At 41.6% G+C, this 19,509-nt stretch overlaps 1 protein-coding gene and 1 long non-coding RNA gene across 3 annotated transcripts in view; one reads left to right on the top strand and one right to left on the bottom strand.

Moving 5' to 3' along the window:
* Positions 1 to 10,633, bottom strand: part of METTL9 (methyltransferase 9, His-X-His N1(pi)-histidine) — a 42,657-nt gene extending 32,024 nt beyond the window's left edge. Inside the window, exon 1 of one of the 2 annotated variants that reach the window (XM_061209216.1) lies at positions 10,121 to 10,633. In XM_061209216.1, coding sequence (XP_061065199.1) covers positions 10,121 to 10,633 — 513 coding nt within the window. The remainder of the gene's footprint in view (positions 1 to 10,120) is intronic. The other variant, XM_061209217.1, reaches the window with a different exon arrangement.
* On the top strand, positions 10,596 to 19,257 carry LOC133103706 (uncharacterized). The gene is made up of 3 exons (XR_009703355.1): positions 10,596 to 10,761; positions 12,930 to 13,013; positions 18,788 to 19,257. It is a non-coding gene; the product is annotated as an uncharacterized LOC133103706 (long non-coding RNA).
* The last annotated feature ends 252 nt before the right edge of the window (positions 19,258 to 19,509 follow it).

Genomic DNA, 19,509 nt, shown 5'->3' with positions numbered 1-19,509 from the left:
AACTGTGGATGAAATGTAATCTTACGTAATAAATGTGTCCCATTTTCATTTAGGGTTAGTATACCAGAGAAGGGGGTAAGCAGCCTGTAGGGCGCAGCAGCTTTAGAGTGAGCCCATCATCAAGTCCTGGCTCAGCCATTCCTGTGTACGAGCTCACACAAGTCACTTAATCTCTGAGCCTCTGTAAATTCATCTGTAGACTAGAGATGTCACTGGTTTCTATCTATCCTGGTAGGTTATTTAGAGGATTAAGCAAGTTAATGCAGGCCAGTCCTCAATATAGGACCAGACACATGAGACTACTGTAATAATAATAGCAATGAGATACAGTCCTCTGACATGGCCTGATAAATAAAAGTAAGTCCATTAAGTACCATGATGAAACTGCAGAGTAGACCAGTTACTATTAATCCGTTATCCACTAAGAAACAATCAATTTCTCCCAATGAGTAGCCAAAAGTAACCTGCTTCCCCCTGACAAATACGACCATTCATCAGCAGTAGGTGTCCCGTAACTGCTTGCACAATTGATGGACCAATTTTACAGTCATCCTAAGCTTGCTAAATATTGAATGAAATCTTGGGTAATATTCCCGACACTAACATTGAAAGGAACCAGTTATAAACCAATACAAAGAAGCAGACAGGCACATTAAGATTTCAAAGATTAATCTTTTTACAAACTCTGTGCCCTGACTTGATAAACCAAATCTTTCGAATTGTTGACTGATGTGTGTTCATTTACCATTAAACACTTTTACCAAAACTGCTTCAGCTTGATACTATTTTTATTTTTCCCACTCTACATGACAAGCTATGAAGCTTCTTACATTCACTGCCTACACTTTTTTCCTTGGTCTGAAAATGTTCATGCTTAATCATTAACTAACTCTTAATACTCATTGTGCCTGAAGTTATGCCCCAGTGCAGGTCATAAACCATTTTTTATTATATGCCTGACCTCCTGGTTCACATTCTGAACTCTGTAATACTGAGGCCATTCTAACTTATATTTTCTCTTAATTCTCTGAAATGACTAATCAAGATGAAAGCTATCACCTTGGTAATAGGCAAGCAGGTACAGTCTATTAACGTGAACAAGAAGTCATTCAAGTGGAACAGAGGAGCTAAGAATTCTTGGGCATCCACTTGTAAACGGACAACCAGAACAATAACAGACTCTGACTTCCAGAACTAAGCAAGAACTGGCACCATTAACTGCAAATAATGCTTTCAAGTGCCCCAAAACACTCAAGTTTTTAACAGCATTTCTCTCAATTCATCAACATTAACACATTAACACATGTGGTTGAACCTTTACTGCCATACAAATCTTTCAGAAAAGAAAATGCTTACTGAAAAGAATATGCTACAGAATAAAAAGGCGTAATGCCCTTCTCTTTAAAGATGAAGGTTGAATTCCATGTTCCTCCTGACCATTTGTATGATACTAATGTCAACTCCATAGCAGCATTATTCATAACTACCAAAAAGTGGAAACAACCCCAATGTCCATCAGCTGATGAATGGATAAACAACATGTGACTGATCCATACAACAGAATATTATTTCCGCCATAAAAAGGAATGAGGTACTGATTCATGAGACAACATGAACTATGAATATTATGCTAAGTGAAATAAGCCAGTCACAAAAGGCCACAAATTACATGACATGAATTATCCAGAATAGGCAGGTCCAGAGACAGAAAGTAGAAAGTAGATCACGGTTACCAAGGGTCTGGGGGAGAGGAGGCAATGGGGAGTGTCTGCTATTGAATATGGGGTTTCTTTATCAAGTGATGAAAATGTTCTAAAATTAGAGAGTGGGGATGGTTGTACACCTTTGTGAATATACTAATAACCACTGAATTGTACACTTTAAAAAGATGAATTTTATGGTCATGAATTATATCTGGATAAAGCTGTTATTAAAAAAAAAAACACACACACACATCTAAATGTAGGTGGCATTTTGATCTTCCAGAAACTAAAAATGGTTTGAAAACTTAAGTGGTCAAGCATATCTCTTTAAAAATGCAAATTTTAAATGCAAATCTAATCATGTCAGCACCCTGCTTCAGAGAAGTCTTAACATCCAAAATACTTAATATGGCTTCCAAGGCCCTACAGGATTTGTCCATTCTGTGTCCACAGCCTCGTCTCATGACACTCCCTACCGATCCATAACACCCAGCCACTCACTACGTCACAACACTGTACCAGTCTTTCTTGTTCTGGAAGGCTCCTTTCCCAAGGCTGTTTCGCATGGTATTTGCTGTCTCCTACATTTCCCAGCACCCCAACTGACCTAAGCCTAAATATTTCTTCAAGTAAGTTTCCCTTGAACTTCCAGACTAGGACGGATCCCCTGTTCTAATACCCTCTCACATCTCCCAAGTCTCCTCAGTAACACTTATAACCACTGAACTGAATACCTGTATATAATTGCATGTTCAGTGTCTATCTTCCCAGGTAGACAGAAAGCTCCATAAAAGGTCAGGGGCAATGACTGGCTTCAGTGACTGGCACAGATACGGATGAACAATAAATGTTCATCTGTTTAACAATCATTGTGAAAAATCACAGGCAGTCCAACAGATAAAATTTAGTTGCTAGTAAAATCCTGGAGAGAACACAAGGATAACCATGGAGACAGGTGTCACTGGGTTTCATCAATTTCTAAAACTTCAAGGTTTTTGCAAGGCCTTGCTTAAACCCAATTCTGCAAATAGTGGTTAAGCTACCCACCCACCACAAAACTGCATTAGCAGAGCAAGCCATGAAGGAACACACTGAGTGCCTACCTTGTACCAGGCACCTGGCAAAGCACTTCACCTTTCATTTCCCACCTTATAGCTCCTGAATAAATAGGAAGCCTGGGGTTTCTGAGCACTCCCAGCTGATTCAAGCTCCTGTTCTAGGTGCATGTGGTTTTTTTATGAGTTTCTTTCAAAGAAGCTTCTCTTTGCTTCAGTCTACCCAGTGTATCTGTCTGAGAAAGCAGAACTATTCTGCCCAGTTAGACTGACTAAATGCGTCTAAAGATAATCTGATCTAGATAGCAACTAAATTACACTAGGCCAGGGTTTCTCAACCTCAGCACTATTGCCATTTGGAGCTGGACAATCCTTGTTATGGGGGCTGCCTTGTGCACTGTAGCATGTTTAGCAGCATCCTTAGCCAGTACCCATCAGATGCCAGTAGCACCCTCCAGTCATGACAACCCAAAATGTCCCAGACATTGCCAAGTGTCCCTGAAGGTACAAAATCACCACTACTTAAGAACCCCTAAATGGGCTTACCCAGAAAATTTCATTAGCATTTCCTAACCATCCCAGCTCAAAAGTGGTCTAGGGAAAATTAAAGATGGACTCACTGGCCTCCAGGAACTTACATTCCAGAGGAGGGAAAAAATCAGAAACCCAGAGAAACAAGTAATGTCATCATGCATGATCTTGGCCAGGACCTTCAGGCCTTAAATACGTAGTCACCTTGCCCTTAAGATGTTGACAGAAAGTCAGTGCAGGAGCCCATGCAACCATGTGGCAGTCCCCCTGGAGTTACCTCTCTCCAGACAACCCAGCTTAAATGAAAAGCTGTAATGAGCTCTCACTAAGTGGCCTGTCTGTAGGCTTCTGCACATGTTCAAGCAGGTGAGTTCTTTGAATGTGTGCTCCTCAAAGACTACAGAGACAAATGTGCACAGGCAAGAACAAAGTATCATGCCCGTTAAAGGTTCACATTGGAAGGACTGTGTGCCAGCCCTACTGTAGGGCTGTACTCCTCAGCTGGAGATCACAGCGTCTGAAAAAGCATCTTATGAGCTAGCATCTTCCTTTAAAGTTTGCTTGAACTTTGTTCAATGGAAATAAGTAAGGAAATCTTTGAAATAACAAAGTCTAATCAAGCCAGAGTTATGCCATGCAGTCATCTGCTGATGCCAAGTGTGAAATAGGATGTGATAACTAAACATAACGTCTTCTAAAAGAGGTTACAGTAAATAGCAATGTTCTCCCTACTAGCAACAAGACTGTAGAGATACTAATAATTAGCCAAACAAGAAATAGCCAAATCAGGTAGACATGACAAAGTATCAGCTAATCAACATAATGAAGTATTAAGTCACGTCTTAAAGATTTCATTAAGGCCATGGAAATCTCCTCATCTTTATATAACCTTGTTTGATGAATCATTCCTTTAAAGTAGAAATGCAATTTTCCTATAAAATTATATTTACTTATCAGACTGAGGGATACAGCTAAAAGTTTTTCTGAAATTATTTTTTTGAGTTCCTCAACTAGTCAAACATGTGGTATATAATAGTCTTTTCTTCCAAAATACAAAGGACTTGAGCACATTAGTAAAATTAGAATTAGAAAGTTATTTTAAAAAACCAACTTCCTGATTTTAATAAAAAATAAATATTTGGTCTTTATCGCCAGTTCCCAGCACAGAGCTCCTAAAAACCTTAGAGAAACTCAGGAGTGATAAAACACCTTTTGTATGCTCATGAGATGACCAGGAGGGCAGGGTGGAACTTTCAGCCCCACCACTAACATCCAGGGAGGGGAGAGAAGCTAGAGATGGAGTTCAATCACCAAAGGCCAAAGATTTCATCAGTCATGCCTTGGTAATGAAACCTCCATAAAACTCCTAAAAGACAGGGTTCTGGGTGCTTCCAGGTGGCTGAACACATTGATCTGCTGGGACGGTGGCTCACCTGGACAAGGCACTGAGGCTCTGTAACACCCTCTCCACCCCTAACCCCTTGCCCTATGCATCTGTTCCACTTGGCTGTTCCTGAGTTGTATCCTCTATAATAAACCATAAGCAGAAGTAAAGTGTTTTCCTAAGCTCTGTGAGTCATTCCAGCAAGTTATCTAACCTGATGGGGGTTGTGGAAACCACAGAGTTTATAAACAAGTCGGACAGAAGCATGGGTAGACTGTGGACCCTCAACTTGTAGCTGGCATGTGAAGTGAGCGCAGTCTTGCAGGAGGGAGCCCTTAAGTCTCTGGGCTGTTAACTCCGGGTAGTGTCAAACAGAAGTGAATTGTAGAACACCTAGTTAGTGTCAGAGAATTGGCTGGTGTCACAAGAAAGACACCACAGGTAAGATTTTTTTTTTTCAATGTTAAACTTGACCTAAGCATGCACAAACTGGATGAAAGCCAGAACTTCAAGCACCTGTCCCATCTTTATCTAACTCACAAACTGCAAGAACAACTTGTGTTTTTGCACACAGCTACGTAATTTCAATGTCTACACAGACGTCCACTAGAATGGGGACAGACTGCCATTAAGAGGTCAATCTACTTTCACAGCCCCTCAGACAACAAGGATTCCTAGGAGAGACACCATGAAACAGTGGGAAAAGCCTGGGCCTTGAAACCAGACAGAGCGGGGTTTCAAAATGCAACTCTGCCATCTATTAACTGTGCTCTTGGGCAAGTTTCATTGCTCAGCCCCAATCTTCTGTCTGTAAAATGGGGATGTACCACATCCAAGAGTTGTATGAGGATTAGAGAGGATAACATATTTAAAGTACCTGACACTTAATAGAAGCACAATAACTTGATTTTCTTTCCCTTCCTGTCCAAGGTCCACAAAAGCCAGTCAGAGAACTGAAGTTCAAGGGAATGCCCAAAAACCATACTGTAGGTCTGGGCACCCAGCCATTCTCAAAAGAAATGAGTAACCAAAGACCTGAGATATTCAGTACCACTAAAAACAACCAGAAAGGCTCCACTGACGGGGTCCAGCAGAATCTTTTCTACTACAGCAGGTGGTAAGACCAAGCCTGATGACATTGACCTTGACAGCTAAGGATTCAAAAATCACATTCTAAGTTCTACAATGCAATCATGTCAGTCCAGACATTTAATCATTGACACCTTGTGTATAAGTACAGCTTAGGAGTAGATATTCAAATCATTCATTCTTTTTCTACAAATGATACAAACCTAAACCAACAACCTCTTTATGCGAGATTTCAAAGTGCAGAGTAACAAGGCACCTTCACGTCCATGGAGGGAAACAACTTATACAGATTAGATTAAATTGCTTCAGCTCTGATTTAATGAATAAATTACTGGCAATCTTTATTTCAAATACTCACTCACTGTTTGTATTTTACAATCCTAAGATTTTAACAACGCTTCAGAGGGTCTAAAAAACTCTTTTACTGGAAGTACCAGGGTCCCCTAGGGCACCTTCAGAGGGGAACATAAAGGCCTCTGGTATATCCAGAAGAACAGAGCATCCCCGTGTTCTGTAAAACTGAAGCAAACACTTGTTTAGGGTTTCAACACAGGTTATAAGGAAGGAAAGAAACCCTTTTCAAAATCTCTTTGGTATCTGGCTGCAAAGGCCTCCAGACTTTCAAAGGCAGTTCAGAGGAGGACACGAACCTATCCATCAGTGTCTGTCTGGCCAGCTGACTGACCCCTCTGAGCACTGATAACTCATGCCTGACTTGGGTCCACCTCCATAAGGTAACTGGGGAGTGAGGGGCAGCAGACAGAATCTGTCCTTTAGCATAACCTTTGATCTTTGGCTGTGATGTCCAAGTATTTTTTCATTTGGAAAAAAATCCAAATCATTTCAATTCTATCTTAAATCCACCACTGCTTATGGCAAAGCACAGTTCAAGTTTATATAAGAAGGTGAAAAAATAAAATGTCAGATATACACATATTTGCAATTTTAAGTTACACCTTCTTAACTCCAGATAATGTTATCTGTGCTTTTAAAAAAACCTTGCAGTATGTCACCTGCAGCAATAGTCCTGGCCTGGTTCCAGGGAGTTCGATAAAAATTCTTTTTTCACTCCATCAATTGAGAAGCTGCTGAATAACTGTTATTATCAAGAACCTAGTTAGTGGGGCCTAAGAGTCCTTTAAGAGTTTCAATAGCTCTTTAATAGTTGCATTAACTTTAAGTACCAGGTGCCATGCCTCAAAAAGACTAGATCCAAAGTTTTTGTTGTTGTTATCTTCTTTGTAAGTTCCGGGTCAGCCAATATTGAAAAGTCACATATCTAGTTTCTCACTGTCTGCCTCAATTTCTTCCCAGTAAGTCAAACTACCCACCTTGCAATCTGTGATTAAGAATGTGCTGCTTAAAAAAAAAAAAGAATGTGCTGCTGATTAAGGAAGCTGGAAATCTTCTCTGGAGGAAACTCTTTTTTCTGTAAAGGGCCAGACAGTAAATATTCTAGGCTTGCAGGGCATAAAGTAGCAACCGTGCAACTGCGCCATTGTATCTGGAAGCTCTCACACATGATAGGTAAACAAATTTGGTGGCTCTGTTCTAACACAACTTTATTTGTGGATACTGAAATTTGAATTTCATGTAAGAAGACTTTCACATATTACAAAAGATTATGTATTTTTTACAACCATTTAAAAGTATAAAACTACTCTTACTTCACAGTCTGTACAAAAAAAGTCAGTGAGCCCAATTTGGCATGCAAGCCATATCCATCCTTTCTCTGAGAGAAGCCCTCCCTTGCTTCTCGATTTCCCAGAGTGAAACATAAATCCCAGTTTCGAAGCTAGCACACCAAACCGAGTTATTAAAATGGTGCTGCGACTATAGTTTTAGAGCTGCTTTAGCTCAAAGGAGCCTTGCCTCTCAAGGCTATAGTAACTAAATAGCTATTTTTAAAGAACAAACATTGCCCAAGGTCTCTCTTAAACACAGAATCTACCACCATAACTTCTTAATCAAAATAACCATAAGGAAAACTTGTGCTAAGTACGGTTCAATCAAATCCATAACCCCACTTTCATGCAACTGCAAAAGAACCAGATGTGGCTGGCTATGGAAGCCACATACCCAAATGAACACCAGAAGACCCAGTATGAACTATTAATTTGAAGGGAGGAAAAGCGTTTAGGGTTAAGTTACTTCACAAGCAACTAAGTTTATAAGGCAAACCCAGGATCCTGGAATATAAAGCAGATAACAAATCATCAACTCAGCCACGTTGCAGAGAGAACAGTCTCCTATTTCACTGTGGTTTCTATACATGTTTCTTTTGTTCATTTTAACCTTTATTCATGGACAATATTTTCATAATGTGAATGTATCAACTCAAAATAATGTCTGGATTGATTGCTCTAAGGAAAAGAGCCAACCTCCCCCTGCCCACCTAATATTCAGAAACCACCAGATTAGTCTTCACTTCAGAGAAATTAGCCGCCAAGCTGTCAGGTGCAACTGATTAGAACACACACATGTACACATATACACACATACTTTAGTATCTCAGAAGCCTAATGAAGTAAATGAGGTATTACTTTTCCTTAGAACCTGGCAGATTCAACTTGATAAAGGTACACAATTAGAAGACATTCAGAGATATCTTTTTAGGGCATATTCTGCGACTATGTCTACAGCTATAATTCTACCTAGGCCCCATAAAAATCAAGTTACTTAAACAGTTTTTCAGTTTTATAATATGTCTATTTCTTTTATGAGCACTGAAAACATCAAGTGTACTGCAGTAGAGGTAATCACAAGTGTTGTAATAAACACCTACAGCCAAGAGACTCTACCATAATTCCATGTCAATGGAAATAAGCCTCCTTTTTTATCCTACCCAGAAACTTATTTCTACCAACTGTTAAAAATGACATTTCTATTCATTGTTTTACACCATTATCCATGTTCCTTACGGATATATGACATTTTGGTAACTACATTATCACTACAGTACAACTCTAAAAATGACTGATCAATCCGTAGCAAACAATGTGGTTTTACAAGTTAAGATCACCTACTAACTTTATGTGCACTCCTAACAATATCATAGGAGTGATTACCTAACAAAGTACAACAGCTGTGGGATTATAAATTTAAAAAATTTTTATAGAAATTTATGATTTCCTTTAAAAATAGAAAAAGGCCACTATAAATATTTTTTAAATAAAAACTAAATACTACTTCTCTGAATGAATAGCTATATCTCCTTAGATAATTCTTTAGTTTCATTAGAACACATGAAATCAACTTCGGTGTAAACTCTGAACACCTGGCATAACAAGAAAAATAACATAGGAAAATGAGAAAACTATGAAAATTATGAGACACAAGATAGGGAGTAATTAGCTACTGCTCTCTGGGAAGGCAAAATGTACTATAAATGCTAGCTATTATAAACGAACACTCTGGCAGAGTTCAAAAGCCTCCTTGCAATGAATGTCATGTTAACCGCCAACTACATTATGGTCAAATATGAAATATCTCACTCTTAATTCTACAAATGCACATATTTAAGTGGCACAAAACTAAGCTAATGAAAAGACTACCCAACGAGCCACACCGCCATCGTTCACAGTGCACAACTACAACTTTTTAAAGAATTCACTCCTGCCCAGTTCTAATAACGCTTCCAGTAGAAGCTTGCATCATCTTTCTTATTATCACATCTCTGCGGTCAGATACCAAAATCAAAGTTTAAAGGCGATCTCTCTTTAGTAGCAGGGGAAGGTTCGATAGGATGGGAGTGACGACCTGTCAAACACATTTTTAAGTGCTTAGGGAAAATGTCACCGGAACGAGCCCAGAGAGTTAAATGGCTCACGAAGCACGGTTAAATTTCTTTATGACCTTTTGTACGTTCAGAAATTCAACCAGGCAAAAAGAGGCACCGGCTTTTCGGTGTGATTCTCGGACCTGATGAAGGTTGTCCGGGGTAATGGGTTTGGTCCGGTCATCTAGCTCTCAGGCCCCGGTGTCAGATGGGTCCCCGTCGCCACGCGCCGACCCCAAAGTTCCTCCGTCCCGCCGCCGGGAGCGGACGCCGAGGTGGCCGAGCGCCTGCAATCACCGCCGGGGACCCAGGAACAATGCGGGGCTCCGGGCCGCCCACGCCGGGGCCGGGGAGGGATAGGGGAGGCCGTCCTCCGCCCGCGTCGCGGAACAAAAGGAGTCGCCGGGCCGGGACCGAGCGCCCGGCCGGGAAGACGGGGGGAAACTTTGCGAGGGGCCGGGGCGGCGGGGCGAGGCCCGGGGGGGCCTCTCGCCGCGACGCCCCGCACAATAGCCAGGCTGAGCGCGGGAAGGTCGGCCGCCACGGCCCCGCCCCGCCGGGCCCGGGTTCGGCCCAGTACCTGGTGGTTCTCCTTCCTGCCGCCCGCGGCGGCCGCCGCCGGCCCGCCGGGGCCGCTCGTCATGTTCACGTACAGGGAGCGGGTGAGCGGGCTCCGCAGGGTCCACATCCTCCGCGCCAGCCACACGGACGCCAGGCTCAGACACAGCCAGCCCGCGAGCAGTCTCATCGGGGGCCGCGGCCACTCGCTCGGATCACCGCCGGCGCCGGGGCAAGGAGGAGGACGCGCCACCGCCTCCAGCCGCCGCCGCCGCCGCCGCCGCCGCCCAGGATCGAGCCATCGCGCCCAACTCGCCCATCCAGCCCCTTCAGGGCCGAGGCGGGGGGTGGGGAGGAGCGGGCGGCGCGCAGCCTTCCCGCCTCCCCCTCCCTCTCCGCCCCCGGAACGCCGCCGCCGCCGGCTCCAGTTTCCACCCGGAGCACATACGCACGGCTGCGGCGCGTTCTCTCCGAAGCGCGCTCCCTCCTCCCAATGAGCTGGCCGGCCAGGAGGTGGGACAAAGGGAGCGCGCATCCGCGTGGCGCGCGTCCCCGCCTCCCGTTTGGTCGCGGCTCCTTATAATGGCGGAAACGATTTTAAGACTTTTGGGCCAGTGGAGATAATTTCCAAGGCGGTACCTGAAGCTTCCCCGTCCCTCCAAGGTAGTGTCCGCGGTTCTTCTGGTCTTTCCGCGCCTTAGTCTTTGCCTCTGGGCCCCTCATTCACCCTCCCGGAGTGCGTTTCACCAGGTTGTGCAGATTGACCCGGGGGTGACCCTCATCCCTTTCGTACTTTGGGACACTTGGACCAAGTCCTTGCCAGAGATGGAGACTGCCATTTCTTAACTGTTACTTGCTGAGCTGCGTGGCTTCCTATTTACATTTAGAGCCGACCAGCCAGACCCCCACCCCAAGGACCTCCACCCTGCTTCACAGGAGCTGCAAAGCGGACAGGAATCTAGGGGGGAAAAGTTACCACCAACCCCTCCCCACCTCCCCTCCCAGTTCCCCAAGCCTGGCAGGTTGCTGGCTCCCTGTTTCTAAGAGGCATCGGTGAAAGCGCTGCCTCTGTTGGAAGTTGCTGCAGCTGGGGCACCTGCAAGTAATGTTTTGGTGTGTTGATGACCCTGTCCAAGAATGAGACCCCAAATTAGAGTCCCTGGCTGCTTGTTTCCTTGAACTAACAAACGGAAGTTGGACCCAGCACTCTTAAAGCCAACTAAGGTTTGGGAGCAGTATTTACCCAAATGTTTCTTTGATCATTTATAGAACGGGAAGACCTAGCAGCGTTTCAAAACTGAAAGGTTACACTGTGTTTCTGTGTCTGAAGTTCTTCCTGCTGCCACCAAAGCTACAACTAAGGAGTAACATATTTCATGGGTCCTCTAGCTTCACACCTTCCTAGGCTTGTTTAGAAAATGCTTTTAACTTCACTAGAAATAATGTAATACATTGTATTTTAGTTCAAAACAAAAGAAACCTTTCCGTTAACTCCATTAGTGCACTTCAGAGACTTATTTAATAGTGTCGTGGTGATCCACTGCTGAGGAACAAAACCGTTGCTTATCCACAAACATTTTTATTAGCTTCTAAGACTCTCAGCTTGGCACCTTTCGCTAACAGGGGCATCTTGTTGCCTAATGTAACACAGGCTATAACAAACAAACAAACAAACAAAAAGGCAGGGAGGGGAAAGGGGAAGGATACTTTGTGTTCTCTTTCCAGTATATTCCCTGACTGCTTCCTGCCAAACCCCAAAGAGCCTGCACCTTACTAAATCTAGTTCAAACCTCTAGTGGTCCTGACCCAAATCATCAAAAAGGAACTATAGTAACAAGCTTAGATAATTCAGTTTGTTTGCCATGTCACCTCTCTCCACTGTCTCTTGGGATCAGTGTCACAGATAAAGCAGCTCTGTGCCAAAGAAAGCCTTCATCTTTTTAGAGGGGGTGAGTGGGGTGGGGGAGTGTAAAAGCAGCATGAACATATAAAATTACATATTTCATTTCTGCAAACAAAGGAGACCAAAAGATAAGCCTGGCAACTATAGAGTAAGCCTGATGAGCTGAGAAGAAGCAACTAGGTGGCTGCTGTCGTCTAAAGGATTTGGGGTCAGTTGAGCACCACGAAGCCTAGCATCTCAAAGGAGCAGATTTTCACTTTAGACCTGAGCAGGCAGCCTGGAAAAATAAATCACTCACGCATTTTAAATACTCTATAATCATCACAAAATATTCAAGTACATGTTATTTACTCTTAGCAAGCACAGGAAGAAACCAAAGCACAGCGTGAACAAATGATGTGCCTAAAGGTAGCAGAACAAATTCAATAGCAGACCTTTTCATAGAACCCGGTATCCCAGCTTGTCGTCCTTTGATCCATCTAAGAAGCCTTGCTGTCTCTCTCTTCTCAGAGAGCCTCCTGAATTACAAATGAGGAGGAAGGAAAACAGCAAGAGTAAATATACTAAGCAGAAGTTCAGATTGCCCTTGGGGACTGCCCCCTTCCTTCATCTACTAGAATGTCACTACTGTATATTAAAACCTCAGTTATCCATCACGGAGAGGGGAAGAGGCACAGATAACACAAAAAGCCAAACAGCAGCCAGTATTATTTCTAATGTGGCTTTGAAATGCAGTGATATTCAAAAGCTGGGCCCTCCTGACCAGGGCTCAGGTGTGTAGCTTGGGTCACAGCTCTGTGCACAGGCCCAAAATCTTGACTGGATGGATCACTTTCCTATCTAGAACTCTAGGCAGGGCACTTTTTGTTGTAATTGTTCTTATCAGCTACAAATTACGACACTGTCGTGTTCTCTTTTCAATTACAAGGAGAACCTATGGGGAGAGAGAGCCGGATCTGTAGAGGACACAGAATGTGCCATCACTGTTGATCATTGTCATCTCTTTGAAGAGGTAATGGACTAAAAAGAACTCATATAATCACATTTTCACGGACTTAGCTTCTTTTTATGCTTCTTAATATTTTGTAGAGTGTCAGAGAAAGGTGCAAGTTTTCACCAATGTAGTCAATAGATGTTCCTTGTGGTTATTAAGCAATGAGCACCTCTAAAAAATAAAATTAGTAAATATATTCAACAATTATTTTTAATTAGTAAATGTAAGGGATTTTTATCTGAACTTGGTTGATATAATCTAAGGCATGTGCAATGACATCACTATGGTCTCTGATAAAGTCTAAGCTAAGGTGAAACTGCAAACAGGTTTAAAAAAAAAATGGCAGCATAAAGTAGCAGAATTGAACCAAGAGTCTGAAGACCTGGTTAGCAAATACAAATAACACAATGTACTCTACTGGAAATCTCCTAATGCTACTCATTAGCATAGTGGTTTATCCTCTGAACTCTGAAAGAGACCCCCTGGGTTTGAAGCCTGGCTCTACATTTCTTTTTTTTTTTTTTTTTTTTTTAGAATAATTAGGTAAATCCCAATAACTTACTTTTATTTTATTTATTTATTTATTTATTTATTTTTAACATCTTTATTGGAGTATAATTGCTTTACAGTGGTGTGTTAGTTTCTGCTTTGTAACAAAGTGAATCAGTTATACATATACATATGTTCCCATATCTCTTCCCTCTTGCATCTCCCTCCCTCCCACCCTCCCTATCCCACCCCTCTAGGTGGTCACAAAGCACCAAGCTGATCTCCCTGTGCTATGCGGTTGCTTCCCACTAGCTATCTATTTTACGTTTGGTAGTGTATATATGTCCATGCCACTCTCTCACTTTGTCACAGCTCACCCTTCCCCCTCCCCGTGTCCTCAAGTCCATTCCCTAGTAGGTCTGTGTGTTTATTCCCGTCTTGCCCCTAGGTTCTTCATGACCTTTTTTTTTGAGGCAAACAACTTGACCTCTCTAGGTCTTGGTCTCCTCATCTGTAAAACGGAGGTAATAATAATGGTTACGTATCACATCATGCGGATGTGGTGAGGATTAAATTGTGTATTCTAAATATAGAGGGCTTAGCATAGTGCCTCAACACATAGTAAGTTCTCAAAAAATGTTAATTTGCTCTTGCTTTCATGATAACTTGGATAACTCAACCTCTTCTGAACCTCCCTTTTCTCATCTATAAACTGTGGGCCACGATTCTGAGTCGCTTCGTTCACAATATGTCTGTGAGAATCAGATGATCTGAAAGCTTCATAAACTGTAAAAACTCAACCAAGATTATCATAACGATGCTCATTCCTAATGCGACTGGTCTCTGCAAAGCTAACCTCCATAAAACATTCGCTTAGAGCCCACGATTATAGCTCCTCCTCGTAATGTGTCTGTCTATTCCCACACCCCTTCCTGAGACTTTGAACTAGGAAGTGAGAATGAAAGTGGCTAAAAGGAACATGAAACACAAAACTATTTACATAACATTCAAACCTAGAATCACAAAATCAAGCAGCAAACTCAAGTTTATGTACCTGTCAGAGATGCCTGTCTTCTTAGTAGGAAAACCTTTCCCTTTCTGATGTATGAAACTCTTCCTGGCTGGCTCATTTGCATACCTCTGGGCCAGCCACAGCATTTCACCTGCTTAGAACCTTCTGAAACCCACAGCTTCCCTCCCGTGGCAATCTCATACCTGTTTCAATTTATGTCAGGAATAATATTGGAAAGACAAAGAACTACCACTTTCACGTAGGCAATAAAGATTTATTGAGTACATGCAAGACACCAGGCACTGGACTAAATGGAGAGGAAAGCACAATGACTTACCCAATGACTTACCCTCATAGAGCTTACTGTTTAGTAGGGAGGCAGACCTGTCCAAGTAATCACAAAATGAATAGTTAATTACAGCTTGCTGAGTGCTAGAAAAGAAGTGTACATTGTTAGGAGAACTTACAACAGAGACCTGACCTCAGTGGGGGGCGGGGGCAGGGGGAGGGGTTCAGGAAAAGCTGTCCTGAGGAAGTGTTGCTTTGTGGGGCCTCATTTTGACACCTCCTTACTAAGCTTGAGAGCTTCCAAGTTGCCCAAGTTCCTCTGGACTACAGGTGCACCCAGTAATTATAGGAGAAAATATGGGGTACCCCTGAGAGCCTTCTGGACTGTGAAGAATCACGGTGGGCCACCTATGTACTTATGTTGTCCATGTACGCAACTGCTTCTAGGATCTCTAAAAGAAATTTGCACATATAATAGTTTGATCCACCTAAAGGAATATATGGTTTTTTAATGTATATTTCTATACATATATTCTATATTTCAAGGTCTTCCTAGTAGCAGGTCTGAGTCAGAGCGCTGATAAAAGAGAAGGCTGTTGTTTTCATTCACTTTCTAGGGCATTTTCAAAGGTCCAAGATCTTCTTTCATCTTGTTTTAAGTATATTTTCAAAACATCCCTATCCTTGGCCTCTTAATTGCTGTCTCCTGCATGTATGTGGGTTTGGTCCTGTGAATGGCTGCTTCCTCTCCACCCCAGCTCACCATGTAACTTCATGGCACTGTGTTTTCATATACTTATTTTGAAACTATAAAGCCTTCTTATTTTGTGACTCTACAACTTTCAAACGTGGTTTATATGAAGTACATGAAAAAAATTGCATGGTACGATGAGAAAGCTTTTAACACTTAAAATCTAAATATTTTATGGTAGACAAAGCATGTATGTGTGTACATAAACATAAGTATCTTAAATAGTTTGTATAACATACCACAGAACCACATCTCTGCTGGCATGAGAGAAGACCACTATTTTATCTTTGCACAACCACAAACTGGTCTGAAAATGAGGAAGAATACTTTTATGAAAGAGAATACTTGAGCAATCAATCAACCTGAAAATCAGACAGAATTAACTCCCTTCTCTGCTGAAAACTGTGATCGATTTTTTAATAGCCACAACTAATGTGAGTTTGTTTTGCAACTTAGCCAGGGATCTTCCTTAAACTTACTGTGTGCAGGAATCATTAAATCCAGGAGAAATGCATTTGGTTATTAGATAGACAAAACCTTAGATTGTGAGAACCCTGCAGTTGTTCCATACAGTTTCCTAAAATTGACAAAGTAAATACTGAAATCAGCTATTAAGCCCTTTTACAATAGAAGCTTTATTTCCAAGTTCATTAGATTTCTATGCTCAAGTCTTTCCAAAAAAGTTTTAGATGTGATGGGGCAGGCATCAGAGGCCAGAAACCTTTCCTCCACCCCAGAGACTTTTGTTCTTAGCCAACAGAACTCAGATCCCACCTTCCCCTCATGCCTCCCACTCCAGCCCTGGGGGCGTGGGTCAGGGAAGCCAGCTTTGCTCAGGAACCTCACTAAAGTGAAGTTTGGTATTTGTGAACGTAAAACAGGCTGTTCTCCCTCCAGGAATGGTCCATTTTATAACCAGAACTATAAATGATATTGGAGCCAAATTTGATGCTTTTCAGATATCTTACAATTTAAACAAATTGTCTTAGGTTAGTTATATGCACTTTTTTTGCTTTCATAAGGAGACATATTTACAGATCATTTTCACCACATCTACAGTGCTCATCATGATTATTCAATAGAATAAGTCTCAGGAAAATAAATCTAAGTTACTCCTGTAGGGTTTGATAGTACAATGGATTCATTTTTAGAACCTTCAACCCCCTGTTTGATTCATGGACTGGAATTTCTCCACTGTTGTCTATAAATAGCAGCCCATGTCTATAAATACATGGGCGTATTTTCATCTTGACACATGGTAACACATCATATTTGAGGATATCTAACATTTGTTAGCTCTTTTATCCAGTTTGGAACTTATGTCTGTTTGGACACAAGCATCAGGAATAAATTATATTTTTGACATATATGTTTAAGGATGTTTCAAGAAAAAAACTTTGTCAGGTTTTTTTGACATGGTAGGTGGTACATGGAGTCAATCATAAAATTGCCTTCAAAAAAATTCTGGAACTAGGGAAATAAAATTGCTGAGAATCACACTTTTTGAAGCATGCACATAATGGATTAGAGCAAGATATGAAAAGTCATCTTTAAAATAAGGCAGGTCCCCAAGCCAAGACTTGACTACAAATTGACTGAAGGAAGGTAATAACGTATTTTAGAATTAACAGGTCGTTGTGAGTGGAGGGTGGGGAGGATTGGGTCAGCCTTAGGAAATGGAAAGGCAGACTGATTTCACAGTGGATCTCCACCACAAGCCCAGGAGACCAAAGCCTGGTCCATTTTGCTCAATGCAGCAGGAGCCTCTCTGTGTGGATGGAGACGGGTGCATCCATTTTATCAACTGCCATGACATCATCCATTAACGTTATCCTGAATCGCCATGTCCCTCATTCTATGCCCACCATATCCCTTATATAGGATAAGGGATAGCGGGGAACACAACCATTCATCCCCTGGATAGTTTAGCGTCTCAGTATAGATTAAGATAGATTTGGCGCTTTTTTTTTTTTTTTTGCATTGGTCTGTGAGTTTGATCCATGCTACTGTTCCTGTGAGAGATGATTCCATTCTCAATGTACCAACATATTGTTTCTATACCAAAAAAACCTCAGACTGTGATTAATTTACCTACATTATACTCCCTATGGAAATGGTTATGACCAGCCAGCCTTCCCTCATCCAACAGGTATCAGACTGAAACATGCAATGTATAGGAATGAGGCTTTCTCATATGCCTGTGGTTCTTATTCAAGGTCTTTTCTGTCCCACCACGCCCTCCCAGTCCCTGGTCCCCATATCAGTTTATCCAGCCCTCATCTTTATCATCCAAAACAGGGTGAACATTTACACCAGGAGGCAGGAAACTCAAATTCTAGTTACAATCCTGATATTTTCCATGTGACCTTGGAAATCACATAACCTTAATCATTTTGTCTGCAAAAATGGAAATTAATAAAGACCACCTGTACATAAAGTCATGGACCTGGATCAGAGACTCTTAAAGTCTCTTCCAGTTACAGGGTCTGTTCCCTTACCTGCTTACTTTCTTTTGTGAATTATAAATTCTGTGGATTTTTCCCAAAGGCTAATATAAACATATCTGTACTTACATAGTATACAAGAGAAGTGGTATAATTTTCTGTGTTTTCCCGCACACTTTAAAAACAAATCTCATAAATTCAGAGTTCATAACACTCCATAAGATAAATGGGAAATGATTTACTGCAAAATAGTGCATACCTGCAACAAAGTGTATAAGTGGAGACATTGTTTTGAGAGTTATGTGCTTGACAAATTGTCAGCTCCTTATGACCTGAAACCAAAATCCGTGCATTTCTTACTCACCCGGCCCATATTCATCACCCTCTCCTTTACCTTCCCCTGCTATTTCATTGTGTGAGGCTTGCCTAGTCCCCTGAGAAATACCTGGAGGAAAAGTACTCTAAAAATGAAAATAGGTGTATTTCTACCACATGAAGTTCTCAATCTGGACCACAGCTTCACTCTTCAAGAAAAAGAGCCTTCCATGAGGGAAGAATTATCAGTATGTCAACCAAATGAAGATATTTCTGAAACATGATAATAAAGTTCAAAGGATAAAACCAAAAAAAAAAAGAAAGAAAGAAAAAGAGCTTCCTACAACAGCACTGCAAGAGTATCACACATGCCACTAACAACAAGGACAGCATGTACTAGGTGCCAGACATTGTGCTAACACTGTTAATCCTCACTACAATCTAACAACGTTGATGATATTGTTATCAATTTTTTTTTTTTTTTTTTTTACAGAGAAAGAATCTAAGGCACAGAAAGCTTCCACTGCACAGCAGATGAGTGGTTGAAGCATGACTTTAGTCCAGGCAGTCTGATTTCAGAACCCACATTCTTCACACAAAGCTCTACTGCCTCCTGGTGTTTATTAACAGTCCTTGGACTACAAGCATTAGAATCCCCAGTGATGTTGGTTAAATGCAGTTCCTTGGGCCATCCCATGTGGGCTGATTCAGAATCCTGCTGTAAATAGGGAGTTTTCAACATGGCTCACCGGGGAGAAGACAGAGACAAGGTCCTTAGCAGAAGCAATATGTACTTTAATTAAAAGCATTCAAAAGTCATGAAATTATTTTTTAATGAAGCAATTAGTTTTTAAGTGTGCAGATAACCTAAAAGAAGAAAATGACATTTCTAAATAGCAAGTCAAATGGCATTTGTATAATCACTTCAGGACCACCTTCCAAAAATAAAATGAAAGCAAATTCTATGGTCTGTAAATTTTTTCAAGGCAGGTAATTCACCCTATGTAGTGTACAATTTATGAGTTTTGACAAATGCATACTACTATGTAACCACCACTACAATGAAAATACAGCGTATTTCCATTACCTAAAAAAAATCCCTTTGTCCCCATACAGACTGAAAGTGAGGGGATGGAAAAAGGTATTCCATGCAAATGGAAATCAAAAGAAAGCTGGAATAGCAATACTCATATCAGATAAAATAGACTTTAAAAT

The sequence above is a fragment of the Eubalaena glacialis genome, chromosome 13, assembly GCF_028564815.1.
Source record: "Eubalaena glacialis isolate mEubGla1 chromosome 13, mEubGla1.1.hap2.+ XY, whole genome shotgun sequence".
In the NCBI taxonomy this organism is placed as follows: domain Eukaryota; kingdom Metazoa; phylum Chordata; class Mammalia; order Artiodactyla; family Balaenidae; genus Eubalaena; species Eubalaena glacialis.
Note: the sequence above shows the minus strand (reverse complement) of the source record. Positions and strands in the feature narration are given on the sequence as shown.